The sequence below is a fragment of the Zophobas morio genome, unplaced genomic scaffold, assembly GCF_036711695.1.
Source record: "Zophobas morio isolate AGI-343-1 ecotype UQ-CSIRO unplaced genomic scaffold, CSIRO_AGI_Zmor_V1 ptg000022l, whole genome shotgun sequence".
Lineage (NCBI taxonomy): Eukaryota > Metazoa > Arthropoda > Insecta > Coleoptera > Tenebrionidae > Zophobas > Zophobas morio.
The window spans coordinates 6,884,093-6,903,739 of NW_026972127.1; the positions used below are offsets into that span (position 1 = coordinate 6,884,093).

The 19,647-nt window shown below is 30.7% G+C and overlaps 2 protein-coding genes and 2 pseudogenes across 2 annotated transcripts; all 4 read left to right on the plus strand.

The window, feature by feature from the left end:
• Window positions 1-5,945: 5,945 nt before the first annotated feature.
• On the plus strand, window positions 5,946-7,225 carry LOC135133616 (regucalcin-like). The gene is made up of 5 exons (XM_064062071.1): window positions 5,946-6,177; window positions 6,235-6,441; window positions 6,492-6,704; window positions 6,756-6,934; window positions 6,989-7,225. The coding sequence occupies exons 1-5, from the start codon at window positions 6,024-6,026 to the stop codon at window positions 7,157-7,159; spliced, it is 924 nt and encodes a 307-aa protein (XP_063918141.1). The 5' UTR covers window positions 5,946-6,023; the 3' UTR covers window positions 7,160-7,225.
• A 3,362-nt stretch (window positions 7,226-10,587) lies between these two features.
• Window positions 10,588-11,882, plus strand: LOC135133558 (regucalcin-like). The gene is made up of 5 exons (XM_064062012.1): window positions 10,588-10,829; window positions 10,881-11,087; window positions 11,140-11,352; window positions 11,402-11,580; window positions 11,630-11,882. Exons 1-5 carry the CDS (start codon window positions 10,676-10,678, stop codon window positions 11,798-11,800), a joined length of 924 nt encoding a protein of 307 aa, XP_063918082.1. The 5' UTR covers window positions 10,588-10,675; the 3' UTR covers window positions 11,801-11,882.
• Window positions 11,883-12,042: 160 nt separating this feature from the next.
• Window positions 12,043-13,301, plus strand: LOC135133660 (regucalcin-like; annotated as a pseudogene).
• On the plus strand, window positions 13,233-19,567 carry LOC135133659 (regucalcin-like; annotated as a pseudogene).
• The last annotated feature ends 80 nt before the right edge of the window (window positions 19,568-19,647 follow it).

Consider the following 19,647-nt stretch of genomic DNA (forward strand, 5'->3'; position numbering starts at 1 on the left):
GCAAAGGAAGTATTGTAATCGAGTCCGTCGGCCGACACTCTGCTTTTACGTTTTCTCGATCTTTCATGACCCCTAGAAGACGAAGGAATAGGTCTCCCATTTCCGTCTGTCTGTCCGTCCGTCTGTCCGTCCGTCTGTCCGTCCGTCTGTCCGTCCGTCTGTCCGTCCGTCTGTCCGTCCGTCTGTCCGTCCGTCTGTCCGTCTGCCGTCCCGGATTTTTATTAGACAGATAATCTCCGAAAGTACTGGACCGATTGTTGTGAAATTTTGTACTTATATTAGGAATATCATGTAGATGGTAAAACGCTAACCAAAATTTGTCTAATCATCCCCACCACTAATGCGATGACGTCACTTCAAAATTGTACATAGTAAATAGGTCTTAAATTGTATAAAATAACATAGTCCTACACATGTAGTTTACGACTCCGAATTCAGTTTTTACCCGAAACGTCCAGATTTTTGGAAAAAAAATCAAAATTATAAAACAACATTTTGCAATTTAATTTTGAATCTGCTAACCCGAATGTTTTGAAATGTTGCAGATGTTTTAAGGCTCTAAAGAGCATCATAAATCTTTAGTCAAAATATATTTGGTTATCCCCTCCAAAAACTTGATGACGTCAGCTCAAAAGTTTGCCAAATAAATCCTATCTAAAATGTACAAAATATGATGCGTCTGTGCTTGTGATATATCACTCCATTCATATTTTTTGGATTTGCATATACAGGGTGACTCAAAAAAATTAATGAATGCGCAAAATTTATTTTACTGATTTACCCATTAACTACAAAACCGAATGCTTCGAAATCTTGAAGATGTTTTAAAGTTATCATAAGCATGGTAAATTTTTTATCAAAATGTATTTGGTCGTCCCTCCTAAAAAATTTATGACGTCACGACAAAATTTTGCCGAATAAATCCTATCTAAAGTGTACAAAATAAGGTGAGTCTCTTCTTGTGATTTATCATTCCATTCAAATTTTTTCGATTTGCATATACAGGGTGACTGAAAAAAATTATTGAATGCGTCAATTGATTTTATTGATTTAATCAGGATTTACAGAACCGAATGCTTTGAAATCTTGGAGATGTTTTAAAGTTATTATAAGCATGGTAAATTTTTTATCAAAATGTATTTGCTCATCCCCCCTAAAAAATTGATGACGTCACCCCAAAAGTTTGCTGAATAAATCCTATCTAAAATGTACAAAATATGATGAGTCTGTACTTGTGGTTTATCATTCCATTCATATTTTTGGATTTGCATATACAGTGTGACTCAAAAAAATTAATGAATGCGTGAATTTATTTGATCGATTTAATCAGGAATTACAAAACCGAATGCTTTGAAATCTTGGAGATATTTTAAAGTTATTATAAGCATGGTAAACTTTTGTTCAAAATGTATTTGTTCATCCCTTCTAAAAAAATTGGTGACGTCACCCTTAAATTTTGCTAAATAAATCCTATCTAAAATGCAGAAAATATGATGAGTTTGTACTTGTGATTTATCATTCCATTCATATTTTTTAGATTTTCTTAAAGGGTGGCTCAAAAAAATTAATGAAGTCAATTTATTTTATTGATCAAATTAAAGGCAACACTTATTATTAGTATTACATTGGACCAACCCAATTTGGTAGACACAAAATTTTTTAAAGTTAAAACTCGGTTGAAACATAGCTGACTAGGTTCCGCGAATATGGTATAGACATGTTTTAAATCAACCAATTGTGAATTCCACCGTCAAAAATTAAAATAAAATCCAATGTTTTATATAATAAGCGGAAGTCGACGCAATAAAACCGATTGTCGTTTTGTTTACAGTTTCTTTGTTTGACTCTCACGTATGCTGTTACGCCTGTCATCTTAAATTAAGAATGTTTATACATAGACGATTTTCAGTTGCCTCTGATATGTATACGTGAGTAAATTGTTTCGTTATTTTATTGATTATTACAAATCAATATTCAAAACGACCCAATTCATTTTCCCGAAAATTTGAGAATATACTAATTTTATTCTTAGTATTACACTACATCTATCCCAACTGATATACGTGTCCTTGCAAAAATGTTGATGACGTCATCGCAATTTTTTTTTAAATTCCCACTACAAAAATGTAATGAGAAAAAAAAACACAATAGGCATGCAGTCGTCAAGTTTCCGACAGCGAGGGAAGTACTGTCTAAACTCTTTAGACCAATTTTTTAATTTGTAGATATTTTAATTTTTCGATTTTCTAATTTGCTTTTTATCTTTTCGATTTTCTATCTGCTGATTTTACAATTTTTCGTTTTCTCGATTTTTCAATTTCTCGATTTTTAATTTATCACTTTTCAGGTTTCACTGTTACAAATTTTCAATTTTACAGTTTCTAACTTTTTCTCAGTTGTTCCATTTCTTAATTGCTTTTTTCGTTACCCAATTTTCAGTTTGCCAATTTTTTAAAATTTCGATATTTCAAGTTTGGTATTTCAATTTTTGATTTTGAATTTTTCATTTCTTCGATTTTTCCATTTTTAATTTTTTTTTTTTCAAATTTACAATTTTGTAATTGTTTCATTTTTAAATTTGCCGATTTTTATTTTAACTTGTTTCTCGATTCTTCAATTTTTCGTTTCTTCAATTTTTCGATTTTTTTTTTGTTTTTCGGTTTTCTTAATTTTCTAATTTTTCAGTTGACCTCTTTTAAATTTTGAAATTCATAGTTTCTGGATTTTTAGATATAATTTTTCGTTTCTTCAATGTCTCGATCTTTTTGTTTCTTGATGGTTCAGTGTTACGTTTCTTCAATTTTCCGATTTGATTTTTTGGTTTTTCCACTTGTTTCTTCAATTTCTCGTTTACTTTGTTTCTCTATTTTCCAATTTATCGTTTGTTCATTTTTTGAATTGCGATGTTTTAATTTTGCATTTCTTCAATTTTCGATCTTTGTTTCTGGGTTTTTTTAATTTTTTGGTAAAATTTTCCGTTTCTTCAATTTTTCGATGAGAATTTTGTGTTATTTTTTTTGTCAGTTTTTAGATGTAATCTTTTATATCTTCAATTTTTTGATTCTTTTGTTTCTCTTTTTTTTAATGTTTCATTTTTCAATTTTACGTTTTCTCATTTTTCGGTTTTTAATTTTCTAATTTTTAATAAACCTTTTTTTCCACTTTTGAAATATGTAATTTTTAGATTTCTAGACATAATTTTTCGTTTCTTCAATTTTTCGATTCGGTTTTTTAGTTTTTTTACTTGTTTCTTCAATTTTTCGTTTACTTTGTCGTTTTATCAATTTTTCGTTTCTTACGTCTTCTGTCTGTTTCTCGATTTTCCAATTTATTGTTTCTTCAGTTTTGCGATTTTTTTGTTTCTTGTTTCGTTTTTCAATTGTACAATTTCTCAATTTTTCTATAAACTTTTTTCACTTTTGAAATCCGTAGTTTCTCGATTTTTTTATTTTTCATTTCTTCAATTTTTCGATTTTAAGTGTCAAATAGGTCTAACTTTTGGTATTTTTGATGTTACAATTTTTTAATTTTTCCATGTTTCGTTTTTACAATTTGTTAATATTTTAGTTTTCGGGTTTTCATTTTAAAATTTTTGAATTTTGAATTTTTGTTTTTCGTTTTTTCAATTTTTAACTTCTTAATTGTTACTTAATCAGGGTTTTCAGGTTTCAATATTACAATTTTTCGATTTTTCAATTTTTCAATATTTCCAAGTTTCATTTTAAAATCTTTGGATTTTGAAACTAAAAATTTTCGTATTTTTGATTATTTAATTTATAGAAATTTTTGTTTTTCGTTTTTTTCAATTTTTCAATTTCTCGATTTTTAATTAATCAGAGTTTTCAGGTTTCTATACTACAATTTTTGGATTTTTCAATTGTTTTTTCAATTATCCGCTTATTTAATTTCTCATTTTTTTCAGTTTTCAATTTTTCAATTTTAAAATTTTTGGATATTTCAAGTTTAATTTTTCAATTTTTGATTTTCATTTTTTCGGTTTTTTCAATTTTCCTTTATTTTTTCAATTCTTGGACTGCTCAATTTTTTAATTTTTTGATTTTTCAGTTTTATAATTTTTAGGGAATTTCGGTTTGAATAAATTTGTCCCTTTTTACAATTTCTTAGTATTTTAGTTTTCCGGTTTTCATTTTAAAATTTTTAGATTTTGAAATTAATTTTTTTTTGTAATTTTGATAGTTTAATTTATAGAAGTATTTGTTTTTCGTTTTTTCAGTTTTTCATTTTCTCGATTTTTAATTAACCAGGGTTTTCAGTTTTCTATATTACAATTTTTCGATTTTTCAATTGTTTTTTCAATTACCCCATTGTTCAATTTCTCAATTTTTCAATTTTTAAATTTTTCGATAGTTCAAGTTTCATTTTGTTTGTTTAACATTACGTCTCATTATTTTCATTTTGTAACTAAAAATTTTCGTATTTTTGATTATTTAATTTATACAAATTTTTGTTTTTTTTTCAGTTTTTCAATTTCTCGATTTTTAATTAATCAGGGTTTTCAGTTTTCTATATTACAATTTTTCGATTTTTCAATTGTTTTTTCAATTATCGGCTTATTTAATTTCTCATTTTTTTCATTTTTCGATTTTTCAATTTTTAAATTTTTCGATAGTTCAAGTTTCATTTTGTTTGTTTAACATTATGTCTCATTATTTTCATTTTATAACTAAAAATTTTCGTATTTTTGATTATTTAATTTATACAAATTTTTGTTTTTCGTTTTTTTTTTCAATTATCCGCTTATTTAATTTCTCATTTTTTTAATTTTTTGATTTTTCAATTTTAACATTTTTGGATATTTCAAGTTTAAATTTTCAATTTTTGATTTTCATTTTTTCGGTTTTTTCAATTTTCCTTTATTTTTTCAATTCTTCGACTGCTCAATTTTTTAATTTTTTGAGAATTTCGGTTTGAATAAATTTGTCCTTTTTACAATTTCTTAGTATTTTAGTGTTCCGGTTTTCATTTTAAAATTTTTGGATTTTGAAATTATTTTTTTTTGTATTTTTGATTGTTTATTTAATAGAAGTTTTTGTTTTTCGTTTTTTCAATTTTTCACTTTCTCGATATTTAGTTAAACAGGGTTTTCAGGTTTCAATATTACAATTTTTCGATCTTTCAATTGTTTTTTCAATTATCCACTTGTTTAATTTCTCATTTTTTTGATTTTTCGATTTTTCAATTTTGCAATTTTTGGATATTTCAAGTTTCATTTTTTAATTTTTGATTCTCATTTTTTCGGTTTTTTCAATTTTTCTTTATTTTTTCGATTCTTCGACTTCTCAATTTTTAAATTTTCTCATTTTTCATATTTTTCACATTTTCATGTTTGAATAAATTTGTGCTTTTGTTGAATAATTAAAAAATGAAAAATCGAGAAAATAAAGAATTAAAAATTGAGAATTTGAGAAATTTTATAACGAAAAACTGCAAAATTGTTTCTTTTGTTGATTTTTCCATTTTTCGATTTTTAATTATTTTAGGATTTTTCGGTTTTTCAAAAGTTCAGTTTGAATAAATTTGTCCTTTTTTTGAACAATTAAAAAATGAAAATTCGAGAATTTGATTTTTTACTTTTTCGATTTTTATTTTGAAATTTTTGGATTTTTCATTTTAAAATTGTTATATTCTTTACTGTTTCAATGATACAATTTTCCGATTTTCAAATATTTTAGTTTGGTTATTATGTTTATTGTCCTAAAAAAGGACTCCTATAAGTTTTTTATTATTTTTGGGACTCCCGAACGCCTGTCCATAACGTACTAAAGAGTTAATCCGCCATTTTCCAGACACCCGGTATAGTTTTTCATGACAAGAACATTCTTAAAAACCTAAATTAATTTATATGATATAACTCAAGATTAATCATGTTTGTTTTTCAGTGATTGCTAAAATTGTCACTGATTAGATAACTTATTTCTTACATAAGATCGAAGTCATAAAGTAATCAAGCAAAACACTCTCGAACATCTCCTTAGTTGTGTTGTATAAAAAATTACAAGATAATGCCAACCGTAGAAAAAATAACCGAAAGTTGTGGCCTGGGTGAAGGACCACACTGGGATATTCCCAGCCAAAGTTTACTGTTTATTGACGTAGTAGGAAATCGTATTCTGAAGTACACACCATCGACCAAGAAACTGATAAAGGTTCCAGTTGGTAAGCATTTTCTCTTTGTTACAATAAAATGGGTATATCAGTTATCCCTTTTTTTAGCAAAACGACCTACATTTATTATACCCGTGGAAGGAAAAACTAACGAATTCCTTTTATCACAAGAGAACGAACTGGTTGTAGTATCTTGGGACGGCGAAAGTGAAAACGTGAAAATAGTGCAAAAAATTTGCGAAGTGGCGGCTTCAGCAGAAAGTCGAAAGACTTTCAATGATGCTAAGTGTGATTCGTCTGGAAGACTATGGACCGGTAATGACTTAACGACTGACAAAACGAATCAAAAGTACGTTTTTTCCTAGGAACTTTTACCATTGGAGACGACTTCTTCAAAACCCAGCCTGTAGGCAATCTGTACAGTATTGATGCGACAAAACAACTCAAAAACCACGCTGATAAAATCCACTGTTCTAATGGAATAGCGTTCAATAACAAAACCAAGAAAATGTTCTACATCGACTCTTTGGCAGGCAGCGTTGACCAATTCGACTTTGACATTTCTAGTGGCACCATCTGTAAGAAATTTTAACTAAAAAAAATTGACTATTTTTATAAAAATATTGCAGCCAACAGGAAAGTTTGGTTTACTTTACAAAAAGTATCCATCCCCGGTGTCCCCGATGGCATGACCATGGACTCTGAAGGCAATCTATGGGTCGCAGTTTTCGGAGGAAGTTGTGTGTTGAAAATCGACGGCTACAAATGCGAAACTTTGCTCGATACAGTTAAAATTCCTGCTGAAAACGTACTTAGACAACTATTTTTTTGAAAAAGTTTTGTACAACGGACAGTTTTACAGGTAACTTCTGTAGCTTTCGGAGGACCAAATTTGGATGAGTTGTATGTAACCACAGCGTATATAGGGTCTGAAGAGACGAAACCAAGTGATCTTGCTGCAGGTGCCATTTATAGAGTTACAGGACTTGAGGTTAAAGGCGTCCCAGCTGTTAATTTTAGACTAACTGTTTAAATTTTGCAGTTGTTTTGTCAAAATGTAACAATCAGAAGTCAATAATAAAGCTAAATCATAGATTAATATAGATGCGACACACAGGCTGATTTTGCAAAACCACCCTTATTGACATTGGAGTCCTCAACCGCCAAAGGCAAGCGCCAAATTTAAATATTCGGTGCCAATCAAAAAACTTCATTTTTTTTCGTTTTTAGTGACAATTTTTGTGGTTGTTTTCGATACACTGTATGACATTAACAGTGAGAAAAAAAACAATTAAAATAGTCGAAAATTCGAAAAATCGAGAAATCTTAATAATCGAAAAATCGAAACCTTAAAAAATCGTAAAACCAAAACATTGAAAAATCAAAAAATGTAAAATTTAAAAATCAAATAACGAAAAATCGAGAAATCGAAACTCCCAAATTTAAAAAATCGGATAACTGAAAAATCGAAACATCGAAAAACTGAGAAATCGAAAAATCAAAAGATCAAGAAATCGTGGAGTCGAAAAGTCGAACAATTGATAAACTGAAATATTGTCAAAATTGAAAAGTTAAAAATTGAACAATTTATAAATTGAGAAATTGACAATCAAAATATCGAAAAATCCAAATCTCGATAATCGAAAAATCAAAAGACTTAAAAATTCGAAAAATCGAAAAATTGAGAGATTGAAAGATTCAAAGAACGAGAAATCGAAAAGTGATGAAGTCGAAAAATCGAAAAATAGAGAAATCGCCAAACAAAAAGTTAAAAGTTGTAAACTGGAAAAGCGGAAAATCAAAAAACGAAAAAATGGAAAACTGGAAAAACTGAGAAACCGAAATAGGCCAAAATAAAAAATTGAAAAAATGATAAATCGAAAATATGAACAATCAAATGTCGATAAATCGGGAATCAAAAATTAACAAATCGAAAAATTGAAAAACAGAACATCTAAAACCAGGAAGTCGAAAAATAGAAATATTAAGAAATATTGAAAAATTAAAATATCAAAAGATTGAAAAATCTAAAATTTTAAAATCGAAAAATGGAAAAATCGAAAAACTAAAAAGGTAGACACATCGAAAAACCCAGAAGTCAAAAATAGAAAAGCCGAAGAATTGAAATATTGAAAAATCCTAAAACTGAAATATCTAAAAACTGAAAAATCGGATAATCAAATTAAAAGTGAAGTCGAAAAATAGAAACCTTAAAAAATCGAAAAACTGAAAAATCAAAAACCTGAAAAATCAAAAAATTAAAGAATTGAAGAACAGGAAAATCGAAACATCGATTAATTGAAAAATCGAAAAATTAAGAGTTTATAAAAGTCAAATTTGAAAAATTAAAAAATCGATGACAATTGAAAAACACAAAATCTAAAACCGGGAAATCGAAAAATCAAAAGACTAAGAAATCGAAACATTTGAAAAATTCGGAAACTTGAAAAATTGAAATGTCGAAGAACTGAAATGAAAAATCGAGAATCGAAAAATCTAAAATTTTAAAAATAAAAAATCTAAAATTTAAAAATCGAAAAAGTAAAAAAATCGACACATCGAAAAATCCAGGAGTCAAAAATCGAAAAGCCGAAGAATCGAAATATTGAAAAATCCGAAAACTGAAATATCCAAAAACTGAGAAACTAAAAAGTTGAAAAATTGAGCAATAGAAAAATCCAAAAAGTGAAGTCGAAAAATTGAAACCTTAGAAAAATTAAAAAATAAAAAATCGAAAACCTGAAAAATAGAAAAATTAAAGAATCGAAGAACAGGAATATCGAAACCCTCGAAAGTCAAGAAATTGACAATTTATAAATGTCAAATTTGAAAAATTGAAAAATCGAAAATTTGAAAAAACGACAATTGAAAAACAGAAAATCTAAAACCGGTAAGTCGAAAAATCGAAAGATTAAGAAATCGAAACATTTGAAAAATTGAAATATGGAAGAGCTGAAATGAAAAATCGAGAAATGGAAAAATCTAAAATTTTAAATATTGAAAATTTAAAATACCAAAAAATTGAGAAATCTAGAATTTAAAAATCGAAAAAGTAAAATGTCGACACGTCGAAAAATTGAGAAGTCAAAAGTGAAAAAGTCGAAGAACAGAAATTTTGAAAAATCCCAATACTGAAATATCGAAAAACTGAAAAATGAAAGAAAAACTGAAAAATCCCAACACTGAAATATCCAAAAACTGAGAATCTAAGAATGGAAAAATTGAGAAATCGAAAAATAAAAAAAGTGAAGTTGAAAAATCGAAACCTGAAAAAATAGAAAAATTGAAAAACCAAAAAACATTAACTGAAAAATCGACAAATAAAGGGTTTATAAAAGTCAAAAATTGAAAAATCTAAATATTTAAAAATCGTAAAATTGAAGAGAAAAGCTGAAAACCGAGAAATTGTAAAATCCAAAAATTGAAAAATCGAAAAAGTAAAAAAATCGACACATCGAAAAATCGAAATATTGAAAAATCCCAAACTGAAATATCGAAAAACTGAAAAATGAAAGAAAAACTAAAAATGGGAAACTAAATCGAGAAATCAAAACATTGAAAAATCGAAAAATTTAAAACGACAATTGAAAGCAGAAAATCTAAAACCGGGAAGTCGAAAAATCAAAAGATTAAGAAATCGAAACATTTGAAAAATTGAAATATGGAAGAGCTGAAATGAAAAATCGAGAAATGGAAAAATCTAAAATTTTAAATATTGAAAAGTTAAAATACCAAAAAATTGAGAAATCTAAAATTTAAAAATCGAAAAAGTAAAAAGTCGACACATCGAAAAACACTGAAATATCCAAAAACTGAGAATCTAAAGAATGGAAAAATTGAGAAATCGAAAAATCAAAAAAGTGAAATTGAAAAATCGAAACCTGAAAAAATTGAAAAACCAAAAACATTAATTGAAAAATCGACAAATAAAGAGTTTATAACAGTCAAAAATTGAAAAATCGAAATATTTAAAAATCGTAAAATTGAAGAGAAAAACTGAAAACCGAGAAATTGAAAAATTGAGAAATTGTAAAATCGAAAAATTGAAAAATAAATAGGAGTAAACTGAAAAGTCCCCAAACTAAAATTTCGAAAAACTGAGAATTCGAAAGTTGAAACAGCAGAACTTATGGTCGAAATCGGTTAGGATGTGTATCAGATCACGGATCATGGCTTATAAATCAATTCGTTTCCGAACGCTTAGAGTCGACATTGGCCTGAGTGCGCTTTGGTCTGTAGATCAAACAAGTTCTCAGACGACGAACTGTAATTCGTGTGACCTGAATTAAAGTGAAGGAAACAGTAAGCAGCTTGTAATATTCTGGTAAATATAGTGTCAATTTGTCGAAAGTAAAGTCGCTTCTCTAAGTTCTCTGGCTAAATGGATTTAAAAATTTAAAACAACTCCAGATAAATTATGTGTTTTGTTTTCGAGTGAACGATGAGTCTAATTGATTAGATAATTCATTGTTTATATAAAAGATCGATGTTATTTATAGCCACTGACAAGTCCAACTTCTTACTAGTTGTATCAAAAATTATCTAAACAATGCCAACTGTAGAAAAAGTAACTGAAAGCTGTGGTTTGGGGGAAGGACCCCATTGGGACGCTTCCAGTCAAAGTTTGTTTTTGGTTGACGTACCAAGAAAACAGATACTGAAGTATACACCATCGACCAACAAACTGACGAAAGTTACACTTGGTAAGAATTGACAACTGATTACTGTTATTTATTTATTGATTTATTTTTTAGAAAAACAAGCTTCATTTGTAATACCTGTAGACGGAAAAAAGAACGAATTCGTTATTTCACAAGGAAACGAACTGGCTATAATATCCTGGGACGGCGAAAGTGACAACATCAAAATCGTGCAAAATATCTGTGGAGTGGAGACTTCAACCGAAACCCCGAAATCATTCAACGACGCTAAATGTGACTCCTTGGGGAAACTATGGGCGGGTAATTAACAATACACACAAAAAGAACCCAAAATTGACCATTTTTCCCCTAGGAACTCTCAGCATCGCCGCAGACTTCGCCAAAACCCAACCCGTAGGCACTCTATACAGTATTGACACCAAAAAGCAACTCAAAAGTCACGTCGACAAAATCTTCTGCTCCAATGGACTAGCCTTCAACGACCAAACACAGAAAATGTTTTACATCGACTCTTTGGCAGGCAGCGTTGACCAGTTTGACTTTGATCTAGCCAGTGCCACCATCTGTAAGAAATTAAAACACTACTATTAACCATTTTGACAGACAGATTACAGCCAACCGAAAACCCTGGTTTACTTTAAAAAAATTGGGCATCCCTGGTTTTCCCGACGGAATGACCATAGATTCCGATGGCAATCTATGGGTCGCAGTTTTCGGAGGAAGTCGTGTACTGAAACTGGATGGTCATAAATCTGAAACTTTGCTGGACACGGTTAACATTCAGACTGAACAGGTTGGCATTTTTTGGGTTGTGAAAAATTTTGTACAGGGGGATTTTACAGGTAACTTCTGTGGCTTTCGGGGGACCAAATTTGGATGAGCTGTACGTCACTACAGGGGGTATAGAATTCGGAGAAATGAAACCAAGTGGTCCTGGTGCGGGTGCTGTATACAGGGTTACAGGACTTGGAACTAAAGGCCTCCCAGCTGTTAATTTTAAACTTAATGTGTAAATTTACATCTGTTGTGTAATATTTTTTAATTGCAATAAAATGCATCGTAATGGTTTGGATAAGAGATCAAAAGATTATACAAGTGTTTCAATGCCACATTATTGCTATCTATCTATTGAATCTAATGGAACAAATTTGACGATCACTTAAATAAAAAAAAAAAATCATCTCAAGATCATTTATGCTTGTTTTATATCTACCGACGAGCTGATTAGATAATTCAACTACAAACAATATTTTAGTTATAGTAGTACGAAATCAGTGAAGCACAATGGTAACAGTAGAAAGAATTGTCGAGGGTTGTATGCTTGGGGAAGGTCCCCACTGGGACGTAGCCACCCAAAGTCTCTACTTTATCGACTTAATAGACAAAAACATCCTAAAATATACTCCATCTACAAAGAAACTATCTAAAGTACCAGTTGGTAAAATTTTTTCGTATTGAGGTATTAAATAATACAATTTTGTTAAAATTTATTTGTTTATTTTAGAAAAAGCACCCTCATTTATTATACCCGTTGAAGGCGAAACCAACCAGTTTATTATATCACAACAAAACGAACTTGTTATAATATCATGGGACGACGAAAGCAACAATATAAAAATTCTACAGAAAATATGTGGAGTTGAGACTCCAGCAGAAACTCCAAAACTCTTTAATGATGCAAAATGTGACTGCTCTGGAAGACTATGGGCTGGTAACAATTTATACTAATTTTGAAAACCCAAACGACAATTTTTTCAGGTGCCCACAGCATTGCTAGCGATTTCGCCAAAACCGAGCCTTTGGGTGCTCTATACAGCGTCTAAACCACAAAACAACTCAAAAGTCACGTCGACCAAATACGTTGCTCCAACGGAATTGCTTTCAACAACGAAAGTAAAAAAATGTTTTACATAGATTCTTTGGGAGGGGTTGATCGATTTGATTTTGACGCCACCTCTGGCACTATTTGTATGTATATATCTTAGTTTCAGAGTTTGAACATTTTAATAAGTGGGTTTTAGCTAACAGGGTACGTTGGTTCACTTTGGAAAAATTGGGCATCCCGGGTATTCCCGATGGTATGACTATAGACTCAGATGGTAATCTGTGGGTCGCTGTTGTTGGGGCAAGTCGGGTTGTCAAAGTTGATGGTAGTAAAAGTGAAACTTTGTTGGATACTGTGAATATTCCGACTGAACAGGTTGGTATTTTTTTGTGTAACGAAATCTACAATTGTGGTTACTTCTAGGTGACTTCTGTGACTTTTGGTGGACAAAATTTGGACGAATTATATGTCACTACAGGTTTTATATACTTCAGAGGAGTAAAACCAAGTCGTCCTGCTGCTGGGGCTATTTACAGAGTAACAGGACTTGGTGTCCAAGGTCTTCCAGCGGCTAATTTCAAACTAAATGATTAACACGATATCTATTCTGTTATTTATCACTAGAACATCCGTTGTATCCTCCTGATTAGATAAATGTACTTGTACTTATATAAAAGATAAAACTTTTAGTTTTCTGTGTTATAAAATATCTGAACATGCCAACAGTGGAAAAAATAACTGATAGTTGTACTTCACTTGGTGAAGGACCCCACTGGGACGTTTCCAGTCAAAGTTTATATTTTGTCGACATATCCGGAAAACAAATACTCAAGTATACGCCATCGACCAACAAACTTACTAAAGCGACAATTGGTACATTTTTTGTTATACTAGACTATTTATGATTTCATTTTTTTCGTAGAAAAATCACCTTCTTTTATTATACCCATCGAAAACAAAAAGAACCAATTTCTCGTATCACTACGAAACGATTTAGCAGTTGTATCCTGGGACGGCGAAAGTGAAGATGTTAAAATATTAGAAAACATCTGTGGAGTGGAGACCTCTGAAGAAACGCCATACGTTTTCAATGACGCAAAATGCGATTCTTCTGGAAGATTGTGGGTTGGTAAGTTGTAAACTGCAACACATACGAAATATACTGTGGTGACCGAATTTGAATCAAAATTTCGCGCTGAAAAAAATTCTTGCGGTTTTTTCCAACGACGCTAACACATGTATAAATTTGTTTTATTGTTTGTAAATTCACAGTTCATGTTAGGAGTTTAATCGTTAACTAGTTTTAACACAATTTAACAATCAGGAATTTGTTTAGATAAACACTTGCTAGGAGATTTCGTGAAATTCACTTAGTCAGGACTCGTTTGATTTTGTTTATTTAATTATGAATAAGTCTCTGGACTCTTATACATAGTAACACTTCTTAATTCTTCACACAAGATTAAAGATTTCTCTACTTAGACAGTTATCATCATTATTATCATTGTTTATTGATCATGTGTTTTGTGTGGGATAAACAGTCCACGATATAAACTCTCAAAGCTAATTGTTTTACAGAATTATCGAAATTTTTGAAATTTACAAAAATTCGCGATTCATACTGATTCTTTCAAAAATGTTACTCCGTTACCATCAACATGCTATATTTTTGGAACCTGCATGTCGAGATCTACGTCCCTGAATTTTTTCACGATTTTTAGACAACTTTTTTAAAAGTGAAATTTTTCCAATACTCCGCCCTTCTTCAAATTTCGGCCAATTTTTGACATTTTCGAAACTCAACTAAATACATTTTCTTGTAGATTTAGAACTCTAGAACTCACTTCCGGCCTCGTCTCTTTGATAACGATTCGAAACTTCACTAAATATATAGAACTCCTTCCGGCCTTGTTTCTTTAATATATCTAATCATTTTTCTAGAATCGACAGTTTAAATCTCGAAATTTTTGGAAATTTTGAAAAATATGTCTTTAAAACCGCACATTTTGAAAATGTTGCGGGATGAGCATATATGCGTCATATTTTTGGAATTAGCACGTCGAGATCTACATCCCTGAATTTTTTGAGTATTTTTAGACAACTTCTTTAAAAGTGAAATTTTTCCAATACTCCCCCCTTCTTCAAATTTCGGACCATTTTTGACCATTTTCGAAACTTCACTAAATATATTTTCTTGTAGATTTCGGGCCCTAGAACTCACTTCCGGCCTTGTTTCTTTAATATATCTAATAGTTTTTCTAGAATCGACCGTTGAAATTTCGAAATTTTTAGAAATTTTGAAAAATTTGTCTTTAAAACTGCACATTTTGAAAATGTTGCGGCATGAACATATATGCGTCATATTTTTGGAATTAGCACGTCGAGATCTACATCCCTGAATTTTTTGAGTATTTTTAGACAACTTCTTTAACAGTGAAATTTTTCCAATACTTCCCCCTTCTTCAAATTTCGGACCATTTTTGATCATTTTCGAAACTTCACTAAATATATTTTCTTGTAAATTTCGAGCCCTGGAACTCACTTTCGATCTTGTTTTGTTCATATCTCCAACAGTTTTTCTAGAATCGACCGTTGAAATCTCGAAATTTTTGGAAATATTGAAAAATTTTTCTTTAAAACCGCACATTTTGAAAAAGTTGCGGGATGAACATATATGCGTCATATTTTTGGAATTAGCACGTCGAGATCTACATCCCTGAATTTTTTGAGTAGTTTTAGACAACTTCTTTAAAAGTGAAATTTTTCCAATACTCCCCCCTTCTCCAAATTTCGGACCATTTTTGACCATTTTCGAAACTTCATTAAATATAATTTCTTGTAGATTTCGGGCCCTAGAACTCACTTCCGGCCTTGTTTCTTTAATATATCTAATAGTTTTTCGAGAATCGACAGTTTAAATCTCGAAATTTTTAGATATTTTGAAAAATTTGTCTTTAAAACCGCACATTTTGAAAATGTTGCGAGTTGAACATATAAGCGTCATATTTTTGGAATTAGCACGTCGAGATCTACATCCTTGAATTTTTTGAGTAGTTTTAGACAACTTCTTTAAAAGTGAAATTTTTCCAATACTCCCCCCTTCTCCAAATTTCGGACCATTTTTGACCATTTTCGAAACTTCATTAAATATAATTTCTTGTAGATTTCGGGCCCTAGAACTCACTTCCGGCCTTGTTTCTTTAATATATCTAATAGTTTTTCGAGAATCGACAGTTTAAATCTCGAAATTTTTAGATATTTTGAAAAATTTGTCTTTAAAACCGCACATTTTGAAAATGTTGCGAGTTGAACATATAAGCGTCATATTTTTGGAATTAGCACGTCGAGATCTACATCCCTGAATTTTTTTAGTATTTTTAGACAACTTCTTTAAAAGTGAAATTTTTCCAATACTCCCCCCTTCTTCTAATTTCGGCCCATTTTTGACCATTTTCGAAACTTCACTAAATATATTTTGTTGTCAATTTCGAGCCCTGGAACTCACTTCCGATCTTGTTTCATTCATATCTCCAACAGTTTTTCTAGAATCGACCGTTGAAATTTCGAAATTTTTGGAAATTTTGAAAAATTTGTCTTTAAAACCGCACATTTTGAAAATGTTGCGGGATGAACATATATGCGTCATATTTTTGGAATTAGCACGTCGAGATCTACATCCCTGATTTTTTTGAGTATTTTTAGACAACTTCTTTAAAAGTGAAATTTTTCCAATACTTCCCCTTCTTCAAATTTCGGCCCATTTTTGACCATTTTCGAAACTTCACTAAATATATTTTCTTGTAGATTTCGGGCCCTGGAACTCACTTCCGAACTTGTTTCATTCATATCTCCAACAGTTTTTCTAGAATCGACCGTTGAAATTCGAAATTTTTGGAAATTTTGAAAAATTTGTCTTTAAAACCGCACATTTTGAAAATGTTGCGGGATGAACATATATCCGTCATATTTTTGGAATTAGCACGTCGAGATCTACATCCCTGAATTTTTTGAGTATTTTTAGACAACTTCTTTAAAAGTGAAATTTTTCCAATACTCCCCCCTTCTTCAAATTTCGGCCCATTTTTGACCATTTTCGAAACTTCACTAAATATATTTTCTTGTAAATTTCGAGCCCTGGAACTCACTTCCGATCTTGTTTCATCTATATCTCCAACAGTTTTTCTAGAATCGACCGTTGAAATTTCGAAATTTTTGGAAATTTTGAAAAATTTGTTTTTAAAACCGCACATTTTGAAAATGTTGCGGGATGAACATATATGCATCATATTTTTGGAATTGTCACGTCGAGATCTAAATCCCTGGATTTTTTGAGTATTTTTAGACAACTTCTTTAAAAGTAAAATTTTTCCAATATTTCCCCCTTCTTCAAATTTCGGCCCATTTTTGACCTTTTTCGAAACTTCACTAAATATATTTTCTTGTAGATTTCGGGCCCTAGAACTCGCTTGCGGCCTTGTATCTTTAATTTATCTAATAGTTTTTCTAGAATCGACAGTTTAAATCTCGAAATTTTTAGAAATTTTGAAAAATTTGTCTTTAAAATCGCACATTTTGAAAATGTTGCGGGATGAACATATATGCGTCATATTTTTGGAATTAGCACGTCGAGATCTGCATCCCTGAATTTTTTGAGTATCTTTAGACAACTTCTTTAAACATCAAATTTTTCCAATACTCCCCCCTTCTTCAAATTTCGGCCCATTTTTGACCATTTTCGAAACTTCACTAAACATATTTTCTTGTAGATTTTGGGCCCTGGAACTCACTTCCGTCCTTGTTTCTTTAATATATCTAATAGTTTTTCAAGAATCGACAGTTTAAATCTCGAAATTTTTGGAAATTTTGAAAAATTTGTCTTTGAAACTGCACATTTTGAAAATGATGCGGGATGAACATATGTGCGTCATATTTTTGGAATTAGCACGTCGAGATCTACATCCCTGGATTTTTTGAGTATTTTTAGACAACTTTTTAAAAGTGAAATTTTTCCATTACTCCCCCCTTCTTCAAACTTTGGCCCATTTTTGACCATTTTCGAAACTTCACTAAATATATTTTCTTGTAAATTTCGGGCCCTAGAACTCACTTCCGGCCTTGTTTCTTTAATATATCTAATAGTTTTTCTAGAATCGACATCGACAGTTTAAATCTCGAAATTTTAGAAATTTTGAAAAATTTGTCTTTAAAACCGCACAGTTTGAAAATGTTGCGGGATGAACATATATGCGTCATATTTTTGGAATTAGCACGTCGAGATCTACATCCCTGAATTTTTTGAGTATTTTTAGACAACTTCTTTAAAAGTGAAATTTTTCCAATACTCCCCCCTTCTTCAAATTTCCGCCAATTTTTGACATTTTCAAAACCTAACTGAATACATTTTCTTGTAGATTTCGAGCTCTAGAACTCACTTCCGGCCTCGTTTCTTTGATAACTCCAACCGTTTTTCTAGAACCGACCGTTGAATTTTTAAGTAACTGTAATCAAGGCATAATTTAACACAATGTAAATTGTTTGTTTGAATCGTTGATAGAGTGTGGCATAATTTAACGTAATGTAAACTTTTTGTTTAAATCTAGGAGACATATTTTTGACGCATTTTTTGAAGGACGCACTCGTCCGACGCCATTTTGAACCTCCATATTGCGTGCTATATTTTTTTATGTGTTTGTTTTAGGGGAATGCAAGACGATGGTCCACAATCCAGCTGAATAACTTCACTTTTTAAAATTTAATCAATAACTCGAATGGACATAAAATATTTATCTCTCAAATTTTAACTTCAGCAATTTTCTTTGTTGTATAATTTAAATTGAACGTAAATTTTCATGATCTGCAGTTTATAATCTCACGTATATTTTTGTCTACACAAATTTTACTTCACACCAGATCTTTTGGTTTTATAAATCTAAGCTAATTTTGTAAATATTTTATTGACTAATGTTTCCATCATATAAATTATCTGATGTCCAATCTTAATCTCAAATAAGAATTATTTTTTAACACTTGTTCGGTGGTAGTTGAATATTAGACTCATTTAAACTGAACATTTAAAATGGAATTGAGGTAAATAACACAGAAACACGTGGTGGAGGCGAAGTGCGCGGTTCCTTATCGAGCTTTCACATGTCAATTTAAGGCGGGATGTTTGAATTATCACAATACTTTTATACAAAATTTTGAACATTTTAGGTGCCCACAGTCTTGCAGCGGACTTTGCCAAAACTCAACCACTGGGTGTTCTATACAGCATCGACTCAACCAAACAACTGAAAATTCACGCCCATAAAATTCGTTGTGCCAACGGAATGGCCTTCAACGACAAAACGAAAAAAATGTTCTTTATAGATTCGTTGGCGGGAAGCGTGGATCAGTTCGATTTTGATATTATCACCTTATCACTGGCACTATTTGTAAGAATCCAAATCGACGTGACTTTTTTTAACACCCAGTTTTAGCCAATAGACGGGTATGGTTTACTTTTAAAAAATTCAGTATCCGTGGTATACCTGATGGTATGACCATAGACTCTGATGGGAATCTATGGGTTGCTGCAGTTGCCGCAGGCCGTGTTTTGAAAGTTGATGGTGGTAAACCGGAAACGTTGCTGGATACCGTACATTTTCCTACTGAATATGTAGATATTTATTACCACACTTATTGAAGTCGTTTAATCAATTAATAATGAGTGTTTTAGGTGACTTCTGTAACTTTTGGGGGACAAAATTTGGATGAATTGTATGTCACCACAGCTCGTGGAGCGTCAGCGGAAATGAAACCCGGTGCTCCTGGAGGCGGTGCCCTTTATAGAGTGACAGAAACCGGTTCTAAAGGGCTTCCAGCAGTTAATTTTAAACTCAGTGATTAATTTTGTTTGATAAGTTCAAATGTCATAATTCTTCTTCATAACACATCTATGCAACCAGTAATACATTTAATATGTATTTTGTACAATTTCAATATGATCAACCAAATTTACAATATTCTTTTTGTTATTTAATATGATTGTCCTTG

What these genes read in the sequence shown, in the direction of transcription:
- LOC135133616 (XM_064062071.1), top strand. Translation starts at nt 6,024, where the DNA reads ATGCCAACCGTAGAAAAAATAACCGAAAGTTGTGGCCTGGGTGAAGGA. An exon ending in ACTGATAAAGGTTCCAGTTG is followed by an intron (nt 6,178 to 6,234) that starts GTAAGCATTTTC and finishes CCCTTTTTTTAG; the next exon opens with CAAAACGACCTACATTTATT. An exon ending in TTAAAATTCCTGCTGAAAAC is followed by an intron (nt 6,935 to 6,988) that starts GTACTTAGACAA and finishes ACAGTTTTACAG; the next exon opens with GTAACTTCTGTAGCTTTCGG.
- LOC135133558 (XM_064062012.1), top strand. Translation starts at nt 10,676, where the DNA reads ATGCCAACTGTAGAAAAAGTAACTGAAAGCTGTGGTTTGGGGGAAGGA. An exon ending in CTTGGGGAAACTATGGGCGG is followed by an intron (nt 11,088 to 11,139) that starts GTAATTAACAAT and finishes TTTTTCCCCTAG; the next exon opens with GAACTCTCAGCATCGCCGCA. An exon ending in TTAACATTCAGACTGAACAG is followed by an intron (nt 11,581 to 11,629) that starts GTTGGCATTTTT and finishes GGGATTTTACAG; the next exon opens with GTAACTTCTGTGGCTTTCGG.